The sequence below is a fragment of the Microcebus murinus genome, chromosome 3, assembly GCF_040939455.1.
Source record: "Microcebus murinus isolate Inina chromosome 3, M.murinus_Inina_mat1.0, whole genome shotgun sequence".
Lineage (NCBI taxonomy): Eukaryota > Metazoa > Chordata > Mammalia > Primates > Cheirogaleidae > Microcebus > Microcebus murinus.
The window spans coordinates 29,660,493-29,683,732 of NC_134106.1; the positions used below are offsets into that span (position 1 = coordinate 29,660,493).

Sequence of the window (23,240 nt, forward strand, 5' to 3'; positions counted from 1 at the left end):
GAGGATCTAGGCCTAGAGGATCCCCTAGGACGAAGACAAAAAACCACTTTTATTATGTATCTCCCCTGTCCAAAAACCTTCCATTGCATCCCAGACCCTGCACAGAATACAAGCACTCAAGTGTCCTTAACCTGCCCGGCCCTACCACGCCACCATCGCCCCACCAGGCTCCAGCTCGGAGCCTCGCCCAGGCTGGCTCTTCGGGGCTGACTCTGGGTGGAACTTGCTTGCCCTTCCTGGAACAGCTTTCCTTCCTCCTATAAAGTCGTCTGGGATTTTCTCTTGGACTAGCTACAGAGCACCTAAAAAACCAGTACTCACCTGCCATTGACTCAAGATTACATTTCTGGCCACTGGAGGTGGGTCTCTTCCCAGAGTTCTCCCCTTCCATCAGTTAATTGTCCGAATCAGCACAGCCTTTTGTTTTTGCTCTCAGCAGGTTAAGTGCAATGGATGATCAGTGTTGTTCTTTTGGTCTGGGGAACGTCCTAATTACATCTTTTCTTTCATTAAATGGAGGCGAGGCTCGGTCATCCCGGGCTCTGGCTTTTAGAGATTAAGTAAATAAACAATTACAACCTAACAGAGCCCCCCATCCCATAGACAAGCTGGTACCACAAGGTGTCACTTTGACCTCATTTTGTATTCCCAGATGTGCCTCAGATCAACTGCGATGTCAAAGCTGGGAAGATAATCAATCCTGAGTTCATTGTGAAATGCCCGGCAGGATGCCAAGACCCCAAATACCACGTGTACGGCACTGACGTCTACGCGTCCTACTCCAGCGTGTGCGGCGCCGCCGTGCACAGGTGAGTCGCTCTGAGCTACTTCATCGCCAGTGATCAGGGTGTTGACAGGGAGCACCCCATGCAGGGGTGCAGTATTTAGTAAACACAAATGTACAAATTCAAATGAGCAGCCTGCATTTTATCTGGCAACCTCACCCTGGAAGAAAGACCCAGAAGCAGTGGCTGGTGCTGCACCTCCTTTCATAGCTCTCCGTAGAAAGGACACTGACTCCAAGCCTTTACACCCTGATGGGGAGAGGAGGAGACTTCTACTCCCTCACAATCATCACAGGGAGACCAATGTTCTTGACCATATCAAGCATTTTTTTTTCTACCTGTATGTGCTGGGCAAGAAATGATAGGAATGTGATGAAGGCAGGCCCAGAAATTTGGAGGAAGAAATTTCACAGCCGTGGTGATGGCTGGGGAAAGGGAATGGGAGAAGTGAGAAGAAAGGGGGCAGGTGCTACCACTTGGTCAGCTGTTGGTCTGGGATCCAGGAAGGAGGCAGGAGGTGTGTTATGTGTTGGACCAAGGCACTGCCTAAGTAAGGAGAGGCAAAATTGACCTTCACAGAATCCTCATGCCTCTTTTGCTTAAGTTTGGAGCCAAAACACAATGTATGTGTCTTAAGTTTGGAGTAAAAATGCAAATGTATGTTGACTTAATATCTTTGCAATAAGGCTAACGTGTATGTGCCAAGCATTTTCTCTGCATTACCTTATTTAATCCTGACAATTCCTCTATGCAGTATCTACTCCTATCAAGCACATCTTAAAGATGAAGATAGGTTGAAGAGCTTTCCTAAAGCCACATAATTAAAAAGCATCAGAGGGGACTGGAACCCAGGTCCAGCTGACTGCAGTGCCTGCATTGCTAGCTGCTACCCAGCACAGCTTTGAGACATGGCTCCCAAGTCAATACTTGTCTACTGGATGCTAGATGAAGTTTCTGAATTATTTGGGAGTCTGGTATCTTTTTCCTTTTCTTCATTTGCACATAAGTTAGTTGATTCTTCAGCTATATCTCTGCCTGAGACACAAAATTAATTTCTTTTCAAGAGGTCTAGTCCGTAGACTCTCTGAAATTTGAGGAAAACAGTAAAAAAAAAAAAAATAAAACTATGCATAAAATAAGGTTTAAGAATTACTAATAGATTTCACTGGCCATGCTACTCTTTTCCCCACTACTACAGAGGGGTGATGAGCTAAATGGTTTTTCAATGGGACTGGGAGTATGCAAGCTCTATTAAAAACAAGAAGTGGAACATTAAAGAAAAACAACACCAAATGCTGTTTCTTAAAGCCAGAGCATGGATGAAAAATATTTTCATGCAAAAAGGAAAGAGGTATACAAAAATCTACACAGGCACACGTGCACACATGCATGCTCCCGCACACACGCTCCTCCTCCCACACCTACTTACACACACATGCATGCTCACACACATGTGCATGCCCACCAATGCTTTCAGCACTCTCCAGTCTGTGTCTGCGTAGACACTGCAGCGTCTGTGTAGACAATGACATCTGCTATAGAGGCTGAGCCTGTCTTAAAGTTGCCTGCATTTTTCCAGTTGTGATCCTAGATGATTGGCACTTATTTCCTCTGGCATTCGCTGGCTCTCTCTCGCCCTTCCATGTTTCCTAGGCAGAATAGAGCCACAAGAGTAAATCTGACCTCACCACAGATGTCATCAATATGACAAGTGATCCCTTACACTGTGATTTTCTCCCTCTAGCATCATCTCAACCCTATGAGGCTGCTCATAGCGTCCCCATTTGCTAGAAGAGGAACTGAGGCCTCTCTTCATTAATTCAGTTAATTAAATTGCTAGTTAGATGCACATTGAGGATGAAAACTCATGTCCCCAGACTTCCAGCCCTGAGCCCAGGTGACATATTTACATAAGCAGCAGCAAGTCCCAGCACTGCTTAGTATACCAAGTGAGTACTCATAGTTGGCAAAGGCTTTATGGTGGAAGGACATGCTCCTATGGGGAGAAGACAAGAAGAACCAGGGCTCTGCAATCCCAGTGTCTGGGTTAGGATGTAAGAATTTGGTGGAAAAAATATAGATGAGGGTAGAGGGACAGAGAAGAGCTTGGATGTTTTAAAAACAACAAGATGTGCTGCTTGAGCAACTGAGTGTCATTATTGCTTCCTGAACCAGTGATGGATAGAGTGGAAAAACTATTTGGAAAGAGGTGTCACTATTCATGGAGAGGATGAATAGAAGTCTTAAGGGAACGCAGATAGGAATTTTGGACGCTATCAGCTTTGTTTTTCACAAACAGAGCCAGCCTGTTTTCAGAAGGCAGGATTTAAGACATAGAGAACCAAAGCAAAAAGTTCACTGGGGGCCTACAGCCAAAGTCCTGCTAGAGTCCCCACGGTAAGAACTGAGACACTGCAGAGAGTATGCTTTGGTTTAGAAATTCAGATTAATGTGGATTAAAGGATTTAATATTCACATATTGTATTATGCTCAGAGGTCTTATTACAAGTAATTCCCTTGATTCTTTCAAACCAAAGGGATAATGAACATATTGGAGGCATCATATTTTGTCTCTGCCTTATCGCAAATCAACGCCTGTATTTTAAGGGGGCCAAGTGCCGGGTTGGGGAGAGACTTGTCTGAGACACAGCAATGAGAAGACCGTCCAGCGCGGAGTACTCTTCACTCGCATCTCTGACCAGACGCCCCCCTCTGGACAGCAGCCAGTCCAAACCTGAGCTGTCCCTTCTCTCTGAGCCAAGGAGCTGGCCCTCAGCTTGTCCTGTCGCCTGGCACCAGGGTCAGGGAGGAGGACATCAAGGCCATGCTCTGCACCACGTAGAGAAATGCAAAGAAGTGGAACCAGTTTTGCTCTTGCAGAAAATATATATGAAGTGTCTACATCTGAGTGATACACATGAGGTCACCTTTACATAAGCATTCTGCTTCCTTGCGCTGCTGGGGCCTCCCAAAGTTCACGGGCCACTGACCTTCCTAGGATCTGCCCTGGAAATGTCCACGTCCACCAGTTAGGCCCCCCACGAGACGAGGCTCCACTCTCTGCCCCAACAGGAGAATCTCATGAGAACACAATAGTTCCCCTTTCCCCAAATCGGGGTTTTCAGTCTTAGACAACCCTCAAAGGGTTGGCAGCAGCACAGTCCGGCTTAAGAATCCTCTCCCTGTACCCTGCAAATAGGCTAAAGGGAGCTCAGCCCGGGGGTGAGGGGCAGTGGGGGGATTGGAGAGGGGCTTCCCTCCCTGATTGGCAGCTATAGTGCTTCAGACTCTTAAACAGGAGCATGTGCATCTGCACACAGCTCCCCCAAAACAGTTCCCAGTAAATCCAAAGACCCAATAATGTCTCCAGAGGACAAGAAAAGGCTGAGGGTTATTTCCATTTTCCCCACAGGGGCAATTTTTTTAAAAAAATAATTAGCATTTTCATGAGCCAGTGGTGTGCTGGTGTTTAACAACCAGCTCTCCAATAGCAGGGGTGGGGATGGGTCTGATTTGCCAATTCCCATGGTGTAAATACACCAACACGGTTGCTGCCAAGCTACCAATGTCAAGTCAACCAGCTCACACAATCCCAAAAGCTTAACAACCAGCTCTCACAAGCCCGTACGATTGGAACCTACATTCCACTGACAGACCTTCTTACAAGGAAACAGGACATGCTGTCCTTTGCATAAGAAAGTTTTCCATTTAAGTTGGAAGACAAAATTAACTCCAGAAATGTTTAGGAACTAGTACAAGACAGAACAAAATCAGAGTCTAAGTTGTGAGAACAAGGTTCTAAGGGATGGGGTGTGGGGAGTGAAGTCCTGTCAGAATCTCTGTGGGGAAGATGCTGGAAACTGGGCGGCCCCTTGACAGTGGCGCAGGCCTAGTCTGGCCGAGGCGGGAAGGAGGTCTCCCGGGGGGAAACAGCAGCGTGACCAGAGCCATGGGGCGGGGGTGTCAGGGGAGCTGAGGCCAGCGTGCTGCTGTTGGGAGCAGTGAGGTTGAGGTAACTTAGTCGTGAAGAGCCCCCAGAGAAGACAGGGCAGCGGAGACTAGAGGTGAGGAGGTGAGTTGGCACCACCATGCTTTTGAACCCTGAGAGGTAGCTGCAAGCAAGAGGAACAACCCCAGGATGAGGTAGGTCAGTTAGACCTGGGTTCAAATCCCTCTTGCAATTCACTGGTTACTAACTCTCGGGTGAGTCACTCAACCTCTCCCAGCCTGTGTGACGGAATGACCGGGAATAACCGCATTCCGTCCACACCACAGCTCAGAGGGCTGCTGGGAGGACCCAGGGAGATACCGTATGTGAGAATGATTTTTAAAGCAAAGTGCTTTACATGTCGAATATTACTCCCACTTTCTTTCCTTCTGGGCCATTGGGAAGTTGAGTGTTGAAAGTTGCTGACTCACCGTGAAGGTGGGAGGGCAGGAAATGCAACGCTCTCGTTCCTGCAGGGAAGGAGGGGTGTTGATGGGAAAATGTCGACATCTTTTTCTTTCTTTTTAATCCCCCATACCATAAATTATAGATACCCAAAGGAGCAAGAAATGACGAGAAAGTGCTGCTGTTCAGGAACCAGACGGAGCCTCTGCCTAACATACAAGGAAAGACGTACACATGCCAGTCACCATGCAGTCAGAATCTAAAACTCGCAGAATCCTAGAAATTTAAGAAATGATTTTCAGTGTTTTAAGGACTCCTTTTAATGCATTTAATTCAGCTGCACATCTTCCCTCCCTGACCCAAAATAAAAGAAATATTTACTTTTAATAATTTCATACCACCCTTTGAAATAACTGGATTTATTCTGTGGTGTCACAAAACCAAATTGGAAATTGTCAAGAAAGTAATTTCACTTAAAAGAACTAGTGGGAATGAGAAAACCAAGGAAAAGAAATCTGAGGCATGGTGGCAAAGGGAAATTCCTGACTGACGGAACAACCGGGTCCTGTAAGACCTGGCAGTTGGGATGTAGGGCCCAGTGACAGAGGCACTGTTTGGGGAGGTTGGGCCCCAGGTCAAGGCAAACTTTTCTTAATCTCGCTGCTTTCATAGGTCTAAATAAAGATGGAGACTGTTTTGATAGTCTGTTGATCACGTCAAACAATATTTCTGTTCTTCAATTTTTTTTCTCTCTTCATAGTGGCGTGCTCGATAATTCAGGAGGGAAAATACTTGTTCGGAAAGTGGCTGGACAGTCCGGCTATAAAGGGAGCTACTCCAATGGTGTCCAGTCGCTATCCTTGCCAAGGTGGAGAGAATCCTTCATCGTCTCAGGTACGACCACAAGCAGGAGAAACGCTGCCAATCAAGACCCTCGGGCTGACCCCACAGGACGACATGTGCTCTCTTGAGTGTGCTGTCAGTTTTTGTTTATGGCCCACCTCACTTCATAAAAATCTGAAGCATTAGTTTTGATAATTAGGATCATGAAACAATAAATTATAATTACACGATAGATCACTACGGAGTCAGGAAACATTTAAAAGGCTCTAATGGCTCATTTGAAATACACTGCAGCTATCTGTAAGTCCCATCACATTTTTAATTACATGAATTGTATTTACTAACTTGGGTTTTTGAGCTAGTCCTTTAGGTAGGCCAAATACACCTCATATCTAGAACCTCATTTCTTGAGATTTCTGGCAAATGAATAGATAAGGGTATATGCTCTCAGAGAGAGAAGTGAGCTACAATTTTATTGCAGATTTCTAAATTGTTATTTAATGAATTGTTTCACAATTCAATCAGTTCACTCTATCTAGAGCCATAGGATTTTTTGTAGATAATCATTTTTACTATTCCCCCACCTTTTAAAGAGGTGATGTCAATGAACTAATTATTGTGATTTCACAATGAAAAGATAATCAAGTATCTTTGTACTATCATGACCTACTCTCACATTTTTTTCTATTTTTGTGAATTTCCTCAACCCACTTTATCTTAAAGTTTTTTAAATTTACAGAAAAATTAAAATACTAGTACAATGAACACCCATATTATCTTCACCTAGATTCACCAACTGTTAATATTTTGCCACATTTGCTTTAATTTATTATCTATTATTTATCTATACTTTGTTCTAAACTATGTGAAAATAAGCTGCTTTATCCCTAAATACTTCAGTACACATCTTGTAAGAATATTTCCCTAAATAACAATACCAATACCATACCTAAAAAGTTAACACTGATACAATAATATCATATAATAAAGTTATTTAATTGTATCCAATTACCCCTAAAATATTCTTTATAATAACTTTTTTTTGATCCACAATCTAATCAAAGATCATGCATTGCATTTAGTTGTCATGTCTATTTAATCTCCTTTAATCTAGAAATATCCATACCACAGTATCTTTTTTGGTCATGAATGGCATTGACATCTTTGAAGTCCAGGCCTGGTGTCTAGTACTATATTCCACAATCTGGACCAGAAGCTTGTCTCTTTCCTCATAATTGGATTCAGCTGATATATTTTTGACAAGAACACATACTATCATAGCATATCCATTGTGTCATATTACAACAGTCCTATCAAGAGGCATATATATATAACGTCAATTTGTCCAGTTGCTGGTGATGCTAAGTTTGATTGCTTAGTTTACCATCTCTCTCCATGGCAAAGATACCTTGTAATTCATAAGCAATCTGTAGAGTGATACTTTGAAACAGCTTAAGTAGCTTATTCCCCCAACAAATTTCACCCAATAATTTTAACACCCATTGCTGACCCTCACTGTTGCAAGTATTACATTGGTAATTGCAAAATTAAAATCTTTCCAATTGTCATTTCTTCCACATTTACTAGCTAGTATTCTTATATAAAGAAGTGTTTTCTTCCTCCACCCCCCGTACCTATTTTTTTAAGTGCACTATGTACTCATGGATTGTTTTTAAAAATACGATATGTTATAATCCATTATCATCATTACCCTTTTTGGTGGCTCAATTTTTCTAAGATTGGCCAGTGGGAGCTTTTCAAGCTTTTGAGATGTCCACATTAGTGTTTAAACACAACACAATGTTCTAGGCTCACCTGATACTTACCCTACTCAGGATGGGACCTGAATCTCCCATTTTCTCTAAGGAGGTTCCATGGGATTTTAAACTAGATTCAAGTTAAGCTTCCCAGCCTCCCAACAAGATTAGGTGCCTTGGGACTGTCCTGACAAAGAGCCAACTATGGAAAGCCAACTGACGCAGTGAAGAGAGAAACATCTCATAACGTAGTCGGTCTTCCAATCTCGGTGGTTTTCTAGCACCACTAGGCACTCCATGCCTCAAGCCCCTACTATCCTCTAGCGATGGTGTTGTAGCAAGACTACAAACAGACCTTTTAGTATTCTTCTCAACTCCATCAGTCTCCATTTCCTCTACCTGCCGAATTCTGCACACCTAGGGTTCAAATTAGACTAGTTTCTTTGTCAGATTGTGAAAGGGCATAAACCACTGTACTGTGGGTCTTTGCCTCACAATAAAGAATTCAAAACAGGTCCATATGAAAATACAAACATGTTCAGATAGAGAAATATAATCCCCACCTAGATGTTCACCAAGTAGTCCTGCCTAAATAAGGGCATTTCAACCTTAAGGGTTCAGCCTGTACTCCAAGAATCTCAACAGAGGTTTAAAAGGAGAATTACTTTCATGACAGTAGAGATGTTTTGGGTTTTTTAAATGAAAATCAATCTGCTGAGATTATTTCCTGTAAATCTCAGCTTCCATCTCCCCTCATTGCACATAGTGACATTTAACTGAAAATACTTTTTGCCAGTGATAATAAACATTGGCGCTTCTGCAATGGCTAAGAAGCCTCTCCCGAAGGGGTGAGTTAGGAGAGCGTGCTGGGCACAAGGACATTCACTGACTGGCAGCCAAGGAACCCTCCCCGTCATTCAGAGGTTCAGAGCCAGCGAGTTTAACTGGACCATGTCAGAACCCTCTTCCGAAGGCTCAGACACCTCTGTGACCTTTCTCTGGGTTTTTATTTCTAATTTTCACAAGTCGCTGTGCTCCTTTAATTAATTCACTTTGGCAGGCTGAGAAGGGGGCAGGAGAAGGTATGTGCATTTTCGGTCTTGGGATAGTCCAGGGAGACAAAAGGTCCATGAGGGACCCTCTAACACTGCCCCTTTATTCTTTGATCCACGTTTCAGAAAACTGAGCTCATGCTCCTTTTCCTGCCGAATAGAAACGGGAAGAACCGTAGGGTTTTGGATGTGAGAAGAATAGTAAATGGAGGCAGAGGATGTCTCTGCATTGCTTTCTGCGGATACACTGTGGCCCACAAATACCGGGCCCTCCCGGAGTCTAAAATAACCTCCATCATTGTCTACTCAGAGCAGGCCTGGATGTGGGCCTTGACAGAATGTCAAGTTCTGTTCCCCAGGTGACTTTAACGAGGTGAAGTAACATGAATCAGCCCAAATAGTTTGCCTCATCTATGCTTTGAGTGGCATTTATAGGTAATACCAGAATAAAAATTTTGCATCTCTATGGAGATATATAGTTCCAAAACATTTTAATTTTTTTTCCATTAATTCCCTCCAACTTCGTGTAGTCAGTAGGGCCCTATCATCACTCGTATTTTCTTAATGAAGAAAATGAGAGCCTCAAAGATTGAGGCAGTTAATTAAAGGTAAAATGCAAACAGAAACCCAGATTTTCTTACTCCCAATCTCTGGTGCTTCCTGAGCCCCTATTATTCTGTCTGCTTCGTGCCCCTACAGTCCCTCGTGCCGATAGGATGTTGGTGAGAGGATGCACTAGAGCCCTGTCCACACCCCCGGGCCCCACACAATACCGCCCACCGCCTCCTCCAGGCCCCCAGCCTGTGAAAGTATTCCCTCAGGTTGACAGCCAGAATGCTTTTATTATTAGAGGAAAACAACAGCTGATAGGTGATACCACTCCCAAGAGTATTTGAATTTTAACAGAGATAAAGGCATTAAGATATTCCTTCTCTAAATACATATTTCCTGAACACTTTAGTACATGCCAGAAAATAACCGCTTCGGGCACTGGAAATTCAACAGTTACTAAGGCAAACAAATTACTTGCCTTCAGGGGGCTTGGGACATTCCAGCGGCACTTTCAGTTTGTGGAACAAAACTCCTACGGTGGAATTTCAGGCATCATTTCATGGTCGGAAGAAAGACTTCTGCAGGCAGCAGCTTTCTCCAGTCGTACAGGCTTGGTGCCTGCTAACCAGATCGCCTGGTGGCTTTTCTATTTTATGCCTCCACTGTTTCCCTGATAGGCATGACCATACCCCACCCCCCCCATGCCTGGCATCTAAAGTGTCTCTCTCTGGATGAGTAACAAATGGTTATTTTCAAGGCTGCTCTCTATTTACCTATTTTCAAGTTTCTCAACTACCATGAGATTCAAATGGATCCCTCAGGGTCTGTGAAAGTGAGAGGTAACCAGCCTAAGACCACAGTACTCCGTCATCTAAAAGGAGAGCACGTGAAATGTTTTCACATTCATCCACTGATGCAATTAAACATTCCAAGCCACGTGTATGAAAACCTTAGCTTCCATACCACATCTTCACGAGCGAAAGCAGGGTTGCTAATGTTAAACCACTCTGAGGCATGGAGATTTGCTTGTTTCCAGTCCAATATAAATAAAACACAGGCTATACAGGAAAACAAAATGCCACTTGACTTTCTCATTGTAATCGACAATTCAGCATCAGGGAGACTGATTTTATTGAACTCAAGGGAAGTAAATTGGAAGGAAGGAATCAACTTATCAGCACAGAACCATCTAAAACCTTTAGCTCTAGAAATAAATCTTTCTTTTTCTTTTTTTGCAGAAAGCAAACCCCAAAAGGGTGTAACCTACCCATCGGCTCTTACATATTCATCATCTAAAAGCCCAGCTGCCAAAGCAGGCAAGTGTTCATGTGTGATTTAATCTAAACCTTCTGAGTTGGTAAACAGGCAATATTGTGTTTTAGGAGATAGTGTAGAAATTAACATCTTCACTGGTCAAGCTCCACTGATTTGGTAATATTTTAACAGATGCCAGGAACATGGGCACAGAAATCAGTGGGATCAGAGGGCTGGGGCGGAAGAGTGAAGGCTTTATTTTTTTGTTTTCCAATTCCAGGATTGTCTCTATATTTGTGTCATTTTCATTCAGGGTGACTGTTGCCTTGAATTTTATTATATTGTTACTTTAGAAGATGACATGACATTCTGTCTGGAAATGTTTCCTGGCAGCTACAAGGAAAAAGGCTGTATCTACTTAGGTATGAAATGCAGGGAAGCAAAGAGAATGATGTGGCTTATGTGATAACAGCAAGCTGCTAATCCGAATAACCCTGGCCAAGAGTACACTGTCTATGGGGTTGTGCCAACCCAGCTTCCATGTGAACCACAAAAGAGGGTACAGGCAGACCTCAGGCCAAGAAAATATCTGTTTTCTAGGTTTCTGTGTTAAATCAAGAACTGTGTTATGCATCACTGTGTCTTTGGAGGTGCTTTGACTTCCCACACACAGAGAAGCTGTGAGTTGCTTCATAATGGGATTTTGCATTGTTTCCAGATGGGCTAGCAGCTGACTCCATTCAGGTTCTCCTCATGTACTTAAGGTGAACATGGTTTACGAATAGCAATAGAAGTAGCATTTATTGAGCATTTGCTGTGTGCCAGGCATTGTTCCAGAAGCTTTACCTGATCAATGCATGTAATCACCTGAGACTACCATCGGTACGCACTGTTGCCCTAATTGTTTGAGGCAAATACAGCACAGAAAAGTTAAGTAACTTATCCTTTGTCAAACAGCTAGAAAGTCACAGACTTGAGAATCAAATCCAGACAGTCTGGCTCCAGAAACTCCCCTCTAAATCATTACCTTAGATTTTCTTATGCTAATATAATAACAGTGCATGCAAAGAGTCCCGATTTGAGGAGCCTTGCCATACAAATAAGGAATGTTTCCTGTCTTTTCCCCCAATTACTTCCCCAACTATACCTCTAATGACTTTTTAATGAGTCCAGTGGTCTACAGCTGTTCTCCATGCCCAGCCACAAACTGGCAGTGGGTACTGGAGCCTCATAGACCATTTCTGAGATAGCACCTGTCCTTTTCTGGCATGGGCACAAGGAAGAGGAATGGGTGGCAGAGGTCTCCTTAAGTGGCAGGTGTCTCTGTGGTTTCATTTAGCCCTGCAGCCTCTGCTCATGGGATGATTCTGAGCAGGTGATGTGCGTGGACATCTGGCACGAGGGGACAGTGTTCAGCTTCATCCTGGCTCCCTCTCGTTGGGCCAGAAGTCTGTCACCCCACTGCTTTCTCCAGGTTAGGTAACTCACCCTTGGGCCCCAGGCAGCCTCTTCACACAGAGCCATGGGAATGGCTGGGTCCTCTTTGGCCCCCTCTGGGGTCTGGGGAGAGCTGGATGGAGTGAGGTCACCATCCATGTTCCATTCACTTCACCTGTGGCTGCCGAGCCCTGCTGGCCTGGGCCACACCAGCTGTACCCTCCTATCTCAGAGATTCCCTAGGCAGAAGCAGTCCCCATGTTCAAGTAGAGCCCCCAACTTCAGGGACTAAATATCAAGCACCCTATTTTTTACCCTGAGGGGAAGAGCACTTCTAGACTCCCAGAATACTTCCCCAGAACCCTCTGCAAGCTCCACTCCTGCAGTGTGTAAGGTGGATCTGTGGGCAGATTAGGAGATGGCCTGGCGCCCTCCTCACAGGCCCCCGCGATCTTGATGCCTGACTCTCTTGAAGCACCTTCACCTGCCTGGGAGAGGACAGAGCATGAAGGAAGGGAGGAAATATCCCCTCACCCTGGACGCTGCTCTTCCTGAAAGGTGGCTACTGACACCTCCCCTTCTTCTGGCCCTTTCCTTCTGCTCACTGGCCCAGGTGAGGGGGGTGCTGGTGGTTGTGCAGGTTCGACTGGAATGGCCTCACCTGTGGGGAGTTCAGTGGCTCCTCTCCTCGTTTAGAAAGGGGTGCTTGGGCCCTTCTGGCTTCAGCCTTGGGCCTTAATCAGGACAACAGGCAGAGTCCCACACAACCTCCTGTGACTATAGCTACCTACAGAGCGCTTGCTCTGTGCCAGGCACCTGTACTGCAGTCACCAGGGACAGAGTGCCAGGGTCTTCTCCTGTTTCAGATGAGGACGCTGAGCCTTAGACAGGTTTAGTAACTTGCCCATGGGCATAGCTCCAACCAGCCCATGCAATATTCAAACTCTGATTGTATCACCTTAAAGCAAGTAAAGGTGGGAGGAGAAGAATGAAGGGGAGAGAAACCATAGTCAAATGATGACTAGAGTATAAAATCCATATGGTTTCTACCTTCTATACAGGAGAGATCATTTCCAGAACCATCTACCCCAAATGCCATCAAGCCCCAGCAAGCACTTGTTTCAGATGCCTGAGTCATTGACCTCCATGAGGACTGGGGCTGGGCCAGGGCACTTTCCTCGCAATTTGCTGCTACAGAAATGTATGAATCAACAAGAGCCATAGTTACAACACCAGACGTTGCTGGTATCACTTGTCCCCTCTCCCAACCCATCTCAACTTTTGATGACAACATCACTGAGCATTGCTGTCAACTCCTTATTTCTAGATCATGCACGGTCGTGAGAGTCTGAAATATTAAGTTCACTCATTCATTCTTCATTCATTTAATGCCTGTGTATTAAGCACTTCCCATGTGCCAGACCCTGAGCTAAACTATAAATATTCGAACATAAAAGGGATACTTGGGGTCTCACCCAACCTCAAGATAGAGGAACCTCTTTCTTAAAGTCACGATCCCACCATGGAGTAAATTCTCAAGAATTCATATAAAAAAATTCCAGGCCGGGCACTGTGGCTCACGCCTGTAATCCTAGCTCTTGGGAGGCCAAGGCGGGCGGATTGCTCAAGGTCAGGAGTTCAAAACCAGCCTGAGCAAGAGCGAGACCCCCGTCTCTACTATAAATAGAAAGAAATTAATTGGCCAACTAGTATATATATAGAAAAAATTAGCCAGGCATGGTGGCGCATGCCTGTAGTCCCAGCTACTCGGGAGGCTGAGGCAGAAGGATCACTCGAGCCCAGGAGTTTGAGGTTGCTGTGAGCTAGGCTGACGCCACGGCACTCACTCTAGCCTGGACAACAAAGCGAGACTCTGTCTCAAAAAAAAAAAAAAAAAAAAAATTCCAGTAAGAACCATACAGGAGTGTCCCCGTGTTGCCACTCTTCCTTAAATGATAAAATCCCTTTAAAAACTGGGGGGAGCAGAAGAGATGCAGGGCCAGCTGTCGCCCGGGGCTCAGCGTGCCCCTATAAGATGCTTCCTCATCTCTCTGAGGATGTGAGTCAATAGGTAAATCAGGCTAGGATAGCCACCGACAGCACAACCACCTTCTTTCACGGGAAATTATCTCACTCGAAAAATAGGAGGCACCTTGATTTGCCCGGTGCAGCCCACGCTGAGGACAGACACGACCTGAGATTTAAATCTCTTCCCCTGGGCAGCTGTTATTTGGTTAGAGCCATGAGCCACTCTGGGCTAAATAAAAACAGATAAATGCTGGTGTGTAGATGTTCAGCCAGAGACAGGAAAGTAGATCTTCTTGGAGGTTGCTGAGCAAGGGCATCAGGAAAACACCCTACTGCTGTCCTTGGCTGTCAGCTAAGTCCCTCATGCTGGAAGAAAGTGAAGCCAAAGTTTATTATAATAACTGCAATTTCCCAGGCCTATACCCACCAAAGCCACTCATTCGCCCTCTCTTGAAAATAAAATGGCTTTGGTGAGATCGCAAGAGACCTTGGGCCACATTCTAATGGGAGCCACAGTCAGGAATCTTGAAGCTGCTCATGACTTGCCTCCCACTCTATTTCCTTTTGTGGAAAAAAAAGCATGAATTTGCAATCAAACAAGCATGGGCCCAAACCTTGGCTCTGCTACCTATTGAGTGTGTGACCTTAAACACGTTTCTTGACCTCTTGGAAAATCTGTTCCTTCTCTTAAAAATAGGAATACTTAGGTGGACTTCCTGCATCGTGATTAGTATTTGATGTGAACGCGTACGTGAAAGGGGCCATCGCCGTGTCTGGCACACAGTAGATGCTCAAAGAATATGAGATTCCTGCCCTCGTGTATAACCCTGAGTCAGGACGCAATAGGTTCGCGGTGGGGAAAACCAAATCTTCCCCATCACTCTGACCTCCGAGCACTGCTGCTGCCCTGGCTTCCATCGCCTTCTCTTCCCTCACTGACAGCACTGTTCTTCGCCAGGAGAGGGGAAGTACAGCGTGAGGATAAATGTCAGCTACGACCATTTCTCAAATGCCTTCTGTGCACCAAGCACTGTGCGGGCCCCTTATAGACGTGATCTCTGATTATGACAGTGGCCCTGCCAAGCAGGAGCGCCCATCCCATTTTACAGCAAAGCAGGCTAAAGCTCAGAAAGCTTTAGCAGCAAGGCCGATGAAGGTGCGGCCACAAGTCCAGCCCAGCCCTGGCTATGGTTCTCAATTCAGACTTCCAAGGCCCACCGCAGGTAGAGTGGATCTGAATCTCTGCATTTTTAACACCCCACCGTGATTCCAGTGATGAGCTGGTGGAGGCAGGTCCCAGGCACCGCCTGCTGCTGTGGAGAAGGCGGCGGCTGTCTGGAGCAGTTCTTGACCGTGTCCAAAAGAAGACTATGTTCACAGCCCAAGAGAAGTTTTGAAATACTTTCCCATGAAAATCTTTGAAAAAAGATCACACCTCCATGCATCTGAGATTGTATAAAGAAGCTATTTTACAGGTTTTATTCCAAGTTGCTCAAAAAGAACCTGGTTCCATGAAGAATTCACTTTGCATCAAATCAAGAGCATTATGTTCAGTAAGGAATTGGGAGCACTCGGGGTAGGAGGGGTGATTTCTCTCTGTCTCCTTTCTTAAAGACAGTTCTCATCTCTGAAGGAAAACAGGCAAACTAAATAGCCCATGGAAGCCCAGGGCTATGGTGGTTGAATTTATGATGGGCTTGAAAGCATCTGTGTTATAATCAGGTGACACAGAGGCTGCCCTCGGGACATTTAACCTCTGTCTAGCAAATCAATATTAGCAAGGCAGGCTGAGGTCATCGGGAGCCTCAGAATTAGCCAATGGTGTGAGAAAAAGATCTTTCAGATCTCCATTTTATACGTTTAAGGTGGCAAAAAGGTTCACTATTTGCAAGTAGTTTTATTTTCAGGACATTGTGGTTTAATGAATAATTTACAAATAAAATGTATTGTCAGCTTATTTGCATATCTCTCTCCAAATTATTAATTATATTCTATTTCATAAAATATACAAGTGATTCTGTTAAATGGCTTTTCCCTAGATGAAGTAGATCAAACTAAGGCTTGCAGCTCCCTAAAGAGGCATTAATGCCTGGTAGCATTTACCGGAGGGTAAGACAGAGGAGTGCTTTGGAGAAATTAGAAACTTCCCTATTACTCCTTAGGAAAGCTCAATCACTTTAAAGTAATGGAATTGTCATAAATCAGGCAGATTCAGTTTCGCCTGAGGATGACTTGAAGACTGGCTGAAGCCCTGAGGCTGCTGCCAGTTCTTCAGTGATTTGTCTGGCGCCATCCAAGGGCAGATTTAAAGGCAACCAACTGAAAGCAAGAAACAGGGCAAGTGAGAGATCTGCTTCCTACCTTGACCACTAACGCCTGCTAGAGCAGACGGAATGGCTGAATTCCAGCCCAATTCCAGGGCTGCTGTTTGCTGACCTGCTCTCCCCAGTCAACACTGTGATTCCCGTAGAAGGTGACAGAGTCAGGGTGGGGAGGTGAGCAGGTGCCAGTGCAGGGCAAACCCACCAGCCATGCATTTGTCTGCATGGCTGGGCCAGGTCTGGGGTTCTGATGGGATTTTCCAAGGATGCTGTGCAATGTCAAAGAGGAAGGTGGATGGTTCCCATGAAGAGGGAAGCACCTTCTTATCTCAGATGTTATCCCTTTGGTCTGCTGTCTTGTGCAGAAAATGCATGAATCCTAAGCAGAGTTAAGGCTAGAGCTGGGATGCTATACAAGGCTGCAAAATGCCCCTGAAAAGATATTCATGTCCTAATTATTGGAAGTTGTGTTTCCTTATATGGTAAAAAAACCAAAACCAGAAACAACAGGTGTGTGTGGGGGGTGCTTTGCTAATGTGATTAAAGTAATGATCTTTAGATGGGAAGATTATTCTGGATTATCTGTATGGGCCCTAAGTGCAATCACATGCATGTTTATAAAAGGAAGGCAAAGGGAGACTATTTCACACTCACAGAGGAAAATGTCATGGGAAGATGGAACAGAAGAGGAATTTAGGGTGCTGGCCTTAAAGATTGAGGCAGCACGGCCACAAGCCAAGGAATGCCAGCAGCCAACAGAAATTGCAAAAGGCAAGAAACAGATTCCTCTCTAGAGGGAGCTCAGCACTGCTGAAACCTTGACTTTGGCCCAGTGGTACTGATTTTGGACTTCTGGCCTCTAGAACAGTGAGAGAATATGTTTCTGCTGTTTTAAGCGACCAAGTTTGTGGTGGCTTGTTACAGCAGCCCCAGGAAGCTCATGCAGACGCACAGGTATGGGAGCTGGCCTGCCACCAATGGGCCCGGCAGGCACAGGCACCAGGGATAGTTGCTCCCTCCCGGGACTGAGGAGCTGCTCACTTTGGGGGCCACTGTGTGGCTTCCTCCATCATAGACCCAGAGTTTTCAAGACGATCCTAAGGCCACTGAGTAGCCACTCTCTTGCTCTAAGCCTTCAGAAAGGCTCTCAGGGCATTAGAGCATAACAAAGTGAAATGTGCTTCAGAGGGAGGCAACTGCACAGGCATTTAATACCATGGATGCAACCTAAATCATCGCACATGGCTGAAGAGCACAGTTGAGAAGTAGAATCTAGATGTTCTTTGCCTTCTAGTTAGCTCCATCACCCCATTTTACAGATGAGGAAACTGAGGCCCAGAGGATTTAGTGGACTAGTCATGAACTAACCTAAACTAGAACATCAAGAATGTATTCTCTAAGAAAAAGTCATAGAAAGCTCCCAAAGTACCTTCTATTCCAAGGCCAAGGCAACTTGAAACAGAAAAAAAAAGAAGTCCATGAACCATTAATTCAGCAATTAATCATGTTCTGACTTGTCTATATTCTATGTTGCTGTAGTTTTGAACTTTCATTTAATTATTTTATTGTTATTTAATCTTTGGTTTGTTGATCGGCTTATTGCTCTGAGTTTATATACTATGTTCCTTTAGGCAAGAATTGTGGGCCCTTCATCGGGATGTCACCCTCTGCAGCAGCTAGCACAGGTCTTTGCTCATAGCTAGTGTTCAGTAAACATATTTTATTTCTAGTCCTGTAGGAGCCAAAAGGCTGTTTTGTGGGCATGGGTCTAATTCCATTTTCTTACAGGTGAGACCACAAAAGCTTATGAGAGACCCTCCGTTCCAGGGACAACCCCACAGCCAGTCACTCTGACGCAAGTTGTGGCTGTCACCACAGCAGACGCCAGCCACACCACCTTGCCAAAGCCACCCCCATCCGCAGCTTCTACCGCCAGCAGCCCCAGACCACAGCCCGCGGGCCACAGGAGCCGGGAGATGGGTCAGTAGGTGGACCGGGTGCTGCCGCGTGCTGGGAAAGTGGAAGATGGGGTTTTGGAGTAACAGCTCCGTCTGAACCCCCATGCGTGGTGCCCTCTCCCACCTTTTGAGCTGGGTGAATGGGGAACCCCTGAGACCTAGGCCAGGGAATGTGGTTGTCCAGATTTAAGGGAGGATATAGATTCAAAAACTGGCCTGCTGTTACCATACATTTGAAGGTGGGATATTAACTAAAACTCTCCCATTGCAAAATCCTCATTTCACCAAAAGCTCAGTTGAAGGGATAGTAGGTGGCTATGTAAACACTGTTGGGGGTTTTTCTGGTTATCGTTGTTGTTTCTTAAGTGACAAATGGTATACACCTGGAAGTCTTCAAATATTAAAAACAAACAAAACCAAAAGAGCCCCTTCAGGAAAAGTCAGATAAGCTAAAATTTTTGTTCCTTTTCAAATTGCTTTTGTCTTACCACTTTTATCCATTTCTTAGATCATGTTTAAGGTTTTCCTAAGATCAGGTTTAAGGAACTCATCTCGGCACTACATCAAACAGAACCTTAAGAGCTCATCTGGTAATCCAGTTTGAGTTCCGGCTCGGGCATGTGTCTGTGCCACCCCGAGCTAACCAGCACCTGTCTCGTTTCTGAAGGTTGGAGCTGGGGCACCTCTGTCGCCCCCGCGACTCCTTCTGAATATTTCCCGCCGGGTGCCACTTTTTCCTTCTAGGAGGAAATGCTCCCGACTTGGTTTTTCAGCCTCACCTCCAGCTTCCTGTCACTGCTGCCACACATCGGCCCTGCCCCCTGACACGGTGGAGCCCAGCTGTCTGTCTGTCCATCTTTTTCTCTAACAAATGTGAATCAGCACTTTCAACGTGCTAGATACTTTTCTAAACACCTTGCAAATATCAGACTAGGGACTCCTTCATAACAATCCTATGAAGCAGATTTATTAGTTCTAATTTGAATAAGTCATTGTATTAATGAGGGTACCCAGAAGTAGGGTGGTGAGGAAACTGGCCCCTCCACACAGCTGGGAAGTAGCAAATCTGGAATTCCAACTCCAGCAGCCTGGCTGTCCTCCGACCCTTGCAGGGGGGCATTCCTGCCAACAAATGAACTTCGCAGGGCTGCACAGAGCACACCTCTGCACGGTTGGGTGGCAAGATTAGAGGGTGCTCGACCCAGCCAACTTCTTCTGTGATCAATAATAAATAACAGAATACGTGAAGTCCATACCTTCCTGGTGCCGGGTCCACTGATGCATTATTTTATTTAATCTTCCCAACCACTCTCTGAAATAGGGATTATTATTATTCCATTTTATAGACGACTCATGGAAAAAGCTGTGTTATAAAGTGCTCAATTAAAAATGCCATAAAATTATTTTTGAGGTTCTGAAATGCATCAAACACTCCCCTACCATCTTATTCTTGTTTAACTCAGACAAACATTAACAGAAGCACACACTACCTGAGAGCAAAAGAGAAATAATTAGTGAGCAAGGATGCTGGGCAGAGAGGGTTAACAGGGGTCCCCTAGCCAGAACTGGGTTTTTTTTAAATGTCAGTTTCTTTAGATTCCTTGATTCTTTCAAAGACTTTTGAGTATCTAAGTTGTTTGTCTCCTTAGAGAACATCAATTTCTTACATAATGCGTATAATTAAACATGTGGCATATTTATTTGGCTACACTGAGAGCTTGGAAACCCTGTTGCAAGTTGGGCTCTGCTGGTGGAAAACCTCAGGAAACTTGAAGTCGTGGTTCCCAGCCTGGCAGAGCTTCATTATTCCTGGCTTGGGGACAGGGGCTTTGGACAACAGCCTCCCGGCCCGTCAGTGCTCCTTCTTCATCCTTGTCCAGCACCCGCTCCCTTGCTGACCCACGGGCTTCTAGACAAATCCTTGGGGCAAGCGCTCCGGGCAGAACGCACCGTGATTGCCAAATTGGGGAGAGAGGAAAGTCTTTTTAAAAATCGTACCGCCTACTCAAGAGATTTTCTGTAAGCATAAAAAGACGTGAATTTTGATGTTTAAATGTTTATGTCTTTTTTCAATTATGGTTTTATTGAGATATTCTTCACATACCATACAATTCGCCTATTTATAGTGTATGATTCAATAGGTTTTGGTATATTTGTAGAGTTGTATGGCCATCACCACAATCACTTCTAGCACATTTTCATCACCCCCAAAAGAAACCCCATGCCCATGTACAGTCACTCACCATCTCCCCTAACACCCAACTCCCTGGCCCTAAGTAACCACCAGTCTACTTTCATGAGTGACTATCTTAATGTATGGCAATAGATATTTGCTGTGCTATTTTAGGCCAACTATATTAACTAATATTTAGCATTTATATAACTTCTTTTTTCTCCAAATAATCTAAAAATCAGAGAGCAACTCTCCTTATACTGCTGGTAGACAAGTGAGTTGCTGTTAATTGCATTTATTGAGGGTATTTTTATTTTTTCTCTTACATATGTGACTTTAGGCAAATAACTCTAGAAGTGGTTGTGGACAGGGTGTTCACGTAAAGCCTAATTCATTTATTCATTCAACAAGTATTAATTGGATGCCTACTATGTGTCAGGCACTGTTCTAGGATCTGAGCTACATCAGTGGACACATCCCACCAAGGTCCCTGCAGCAGGTCCCTTCAGTTTAAGACACCTGAAAAGTGTGTAGCCAGAACAGGAGCTACCTGTGTTCGGGGTCTAAGCGTCATTTTTGGTGTACAGTGAGGTAAAGAGCCGCCTCTCAGACAGGACATAGGACCCTGGGGAGAGCTCAGTGGAGAGTAGAAGCTAAGTAGTGGGAAGAGACAGGGGCTCCCCCAGCCCATGCAGAAGAGCTGATGCAGGTGGAAGGACTCCAAGGAACATGGGGCTGGACAGAAATGCCCCATCATGGCCCCTTAACTGACCCATGAATGTGCAAATCAAGACAGAAAGGAGCAATTCAAGGCTGGGGCTAAGGGAGCCAAGACTTCTCACAGGGCAGAAGTGAGGCTGTTCCTCCTGGGAGAGGCAGATCTAGAGATAGGCTTAGGAAAGTGTTCTGGAAAAGACGGGAAATCCCTCCAGGCCCAACCTTAAGGCCAGCTGAATCCACCACAGGCTTTGCAGGTGGAGCGGCTATACTCTCCTTTGTCTTCCCAGTCAGGTTCATTTCAAGAAGTGCCATGGTGGCCTCAGCTGATCTAGATTAAATGCAGCTACAACCAGGGTAGAACTGGGAGGGGAAGAAGAGCGCCGCCCAGTGGCAAGGCATGGCGATGACTGAGTCAGTTCTGTCTGCTCACAGCCCCACCCCTGACCACAGGCAGCTAAGGGGGAGGAAGCACAAACCTGCAGGCAGCAAGAGACACAAGCATCTATCACTGCCCATTCCCACCACATGCAATTTCCCTTCTCACCAGCATTTATCTCACCTGTGAAAGTTTATCTTCCTGAAGGTGTCTGGAGAAGGCTTTTCTTAAAACCCAGTCTTACCGCCAGGCACAGTGGCTCACACCTGTAATCCTAGCACTCTGGGAGGCGGAGGTGGGAGGATTGCTCAAGGTCAGGATTTCAAAACCAGCCTGAGTGAGACCCTATATCTACTAAAAATAGAAAGAAATTAGCCAGACAACTAAAAATATATAGAAAAAACTAGCCAGACATCGTGGTGCATGCCTGTAGTCCCAGCTACTCGGGAGGCTGAGGCAGTAGGATTGCTTGAGCCCAGGAGTTTGAGGTTGCTGTGAGCTAGGCTGACGCCACGGTACTCTAGCCCAGGCAACACAGTGAGACTCTGTTTTTTGTTTTTTGAGACAGTCTTACAAAGTAAGTTTCTTCCATAGTAAGAAAAAGACAAAAATTCCAAAAGAAAAATGGGGAAAGACCATGACCAGGCAAGCCACAGTGGAAGAACTATAAATGGCCAATAAATATTCTTTGAAAAGATGTTCAACTTCACCAGGAATCACATAAGTGCAAATTAACAAGATGCCATTTCTCACCAGTTCACATTGGGAATTGATAACACAGTTTTGGCAAGAGCATGGATAAATGACTCAGAATTCACACTTACAAAAATATATCCTAAGGTAACTATCAGCCAAGAGTGAAAAGAAGCATGAACACATGAACACAGATGTTGTTCGTAGTAAAAATGAATAAGTGAATGGTCCATTATTAGAAGAACAGTTAAAGAAGTTACTGTACAGCTATTAAAATACTGATGAATCTGTGCACTCACTGACATGAGCAGATTGGCCTGTGGCAGGTTGTTCAAAGAAACAAGTCACAAAACAGCAAGGGCACCAATCTCCTTTTCGTACCTGTGTGTTGTATATGACATGTGTGTAGAGAAAGGGTACAACTCGACCGAAATCGTCTACCAGTAACTGCTGGAAAGAGGATAGTTACTGATTGCTTGCTAAGCTTAGTATATCATTTTTTTACAGCAATCCTGTGTTATATGTGTAATTAGAAAATAAAGATACTCTGAGTTTGTGACAAATAATTGGAACAAAGACAAAAAGAGTCAAAAGCTACAGATATATCCAGTTCTAAGAGAAATTGATATTTTCCCATGATATTAGTATCTTTTCTCTCCCCTCCATGACACTTGGTTCTTTCCCTCAGCTGGTTTTTATGCCTCCCTCCATCCCCCATTTCTCCCCATCTCCCTTTTAAAACCTTGCTTCAGAGAAATTGCCCAATACATAATGAATGTTGCAGTGAATTTGATTTTCTCTCGGAGTAATTAAAGATAACCCATTGTGTACCTCTAAACATGACTGAAATCTAATGCTATCTGCATCAACACCATGTTAATGCACTTTAAGCAGATTG

At 44.8% G+C, this 23,240-nt stretch overlaps 1 protein-coding gene across 3 annotated transcripts in view; it reads left to right on the forward strand.

Moving 5' to 3' along the window:
• Positions 1-23,240, forward strand: part of VIT (vitrin) — a 108,673-nt gene that overhangs the window by 52,902 nt on the left and 32,531 nt on the right. For all 3 annotated transcript variants that reach the window (XM_012788422.2, XM_076000666.1, XM_076000665.1), the window contains exons 4-7: positions 653-809; positions 5,939-6,072; positions 10,621-10,698; positions 18,211-18,402. In XM_012788422.2, the coding sequence (XP_012643876.2) occupies positions 653-809; positions 5,939-6,072; positions 10,621-10,698; positions 18,211-18,402 (561 nt within the window). The remainder of the gene's footprint in view (positions 1-652; positions 810-5,938; positions 6,073-10,620; positions 10,699-18,210; positions 18,403-23,240) is intronic.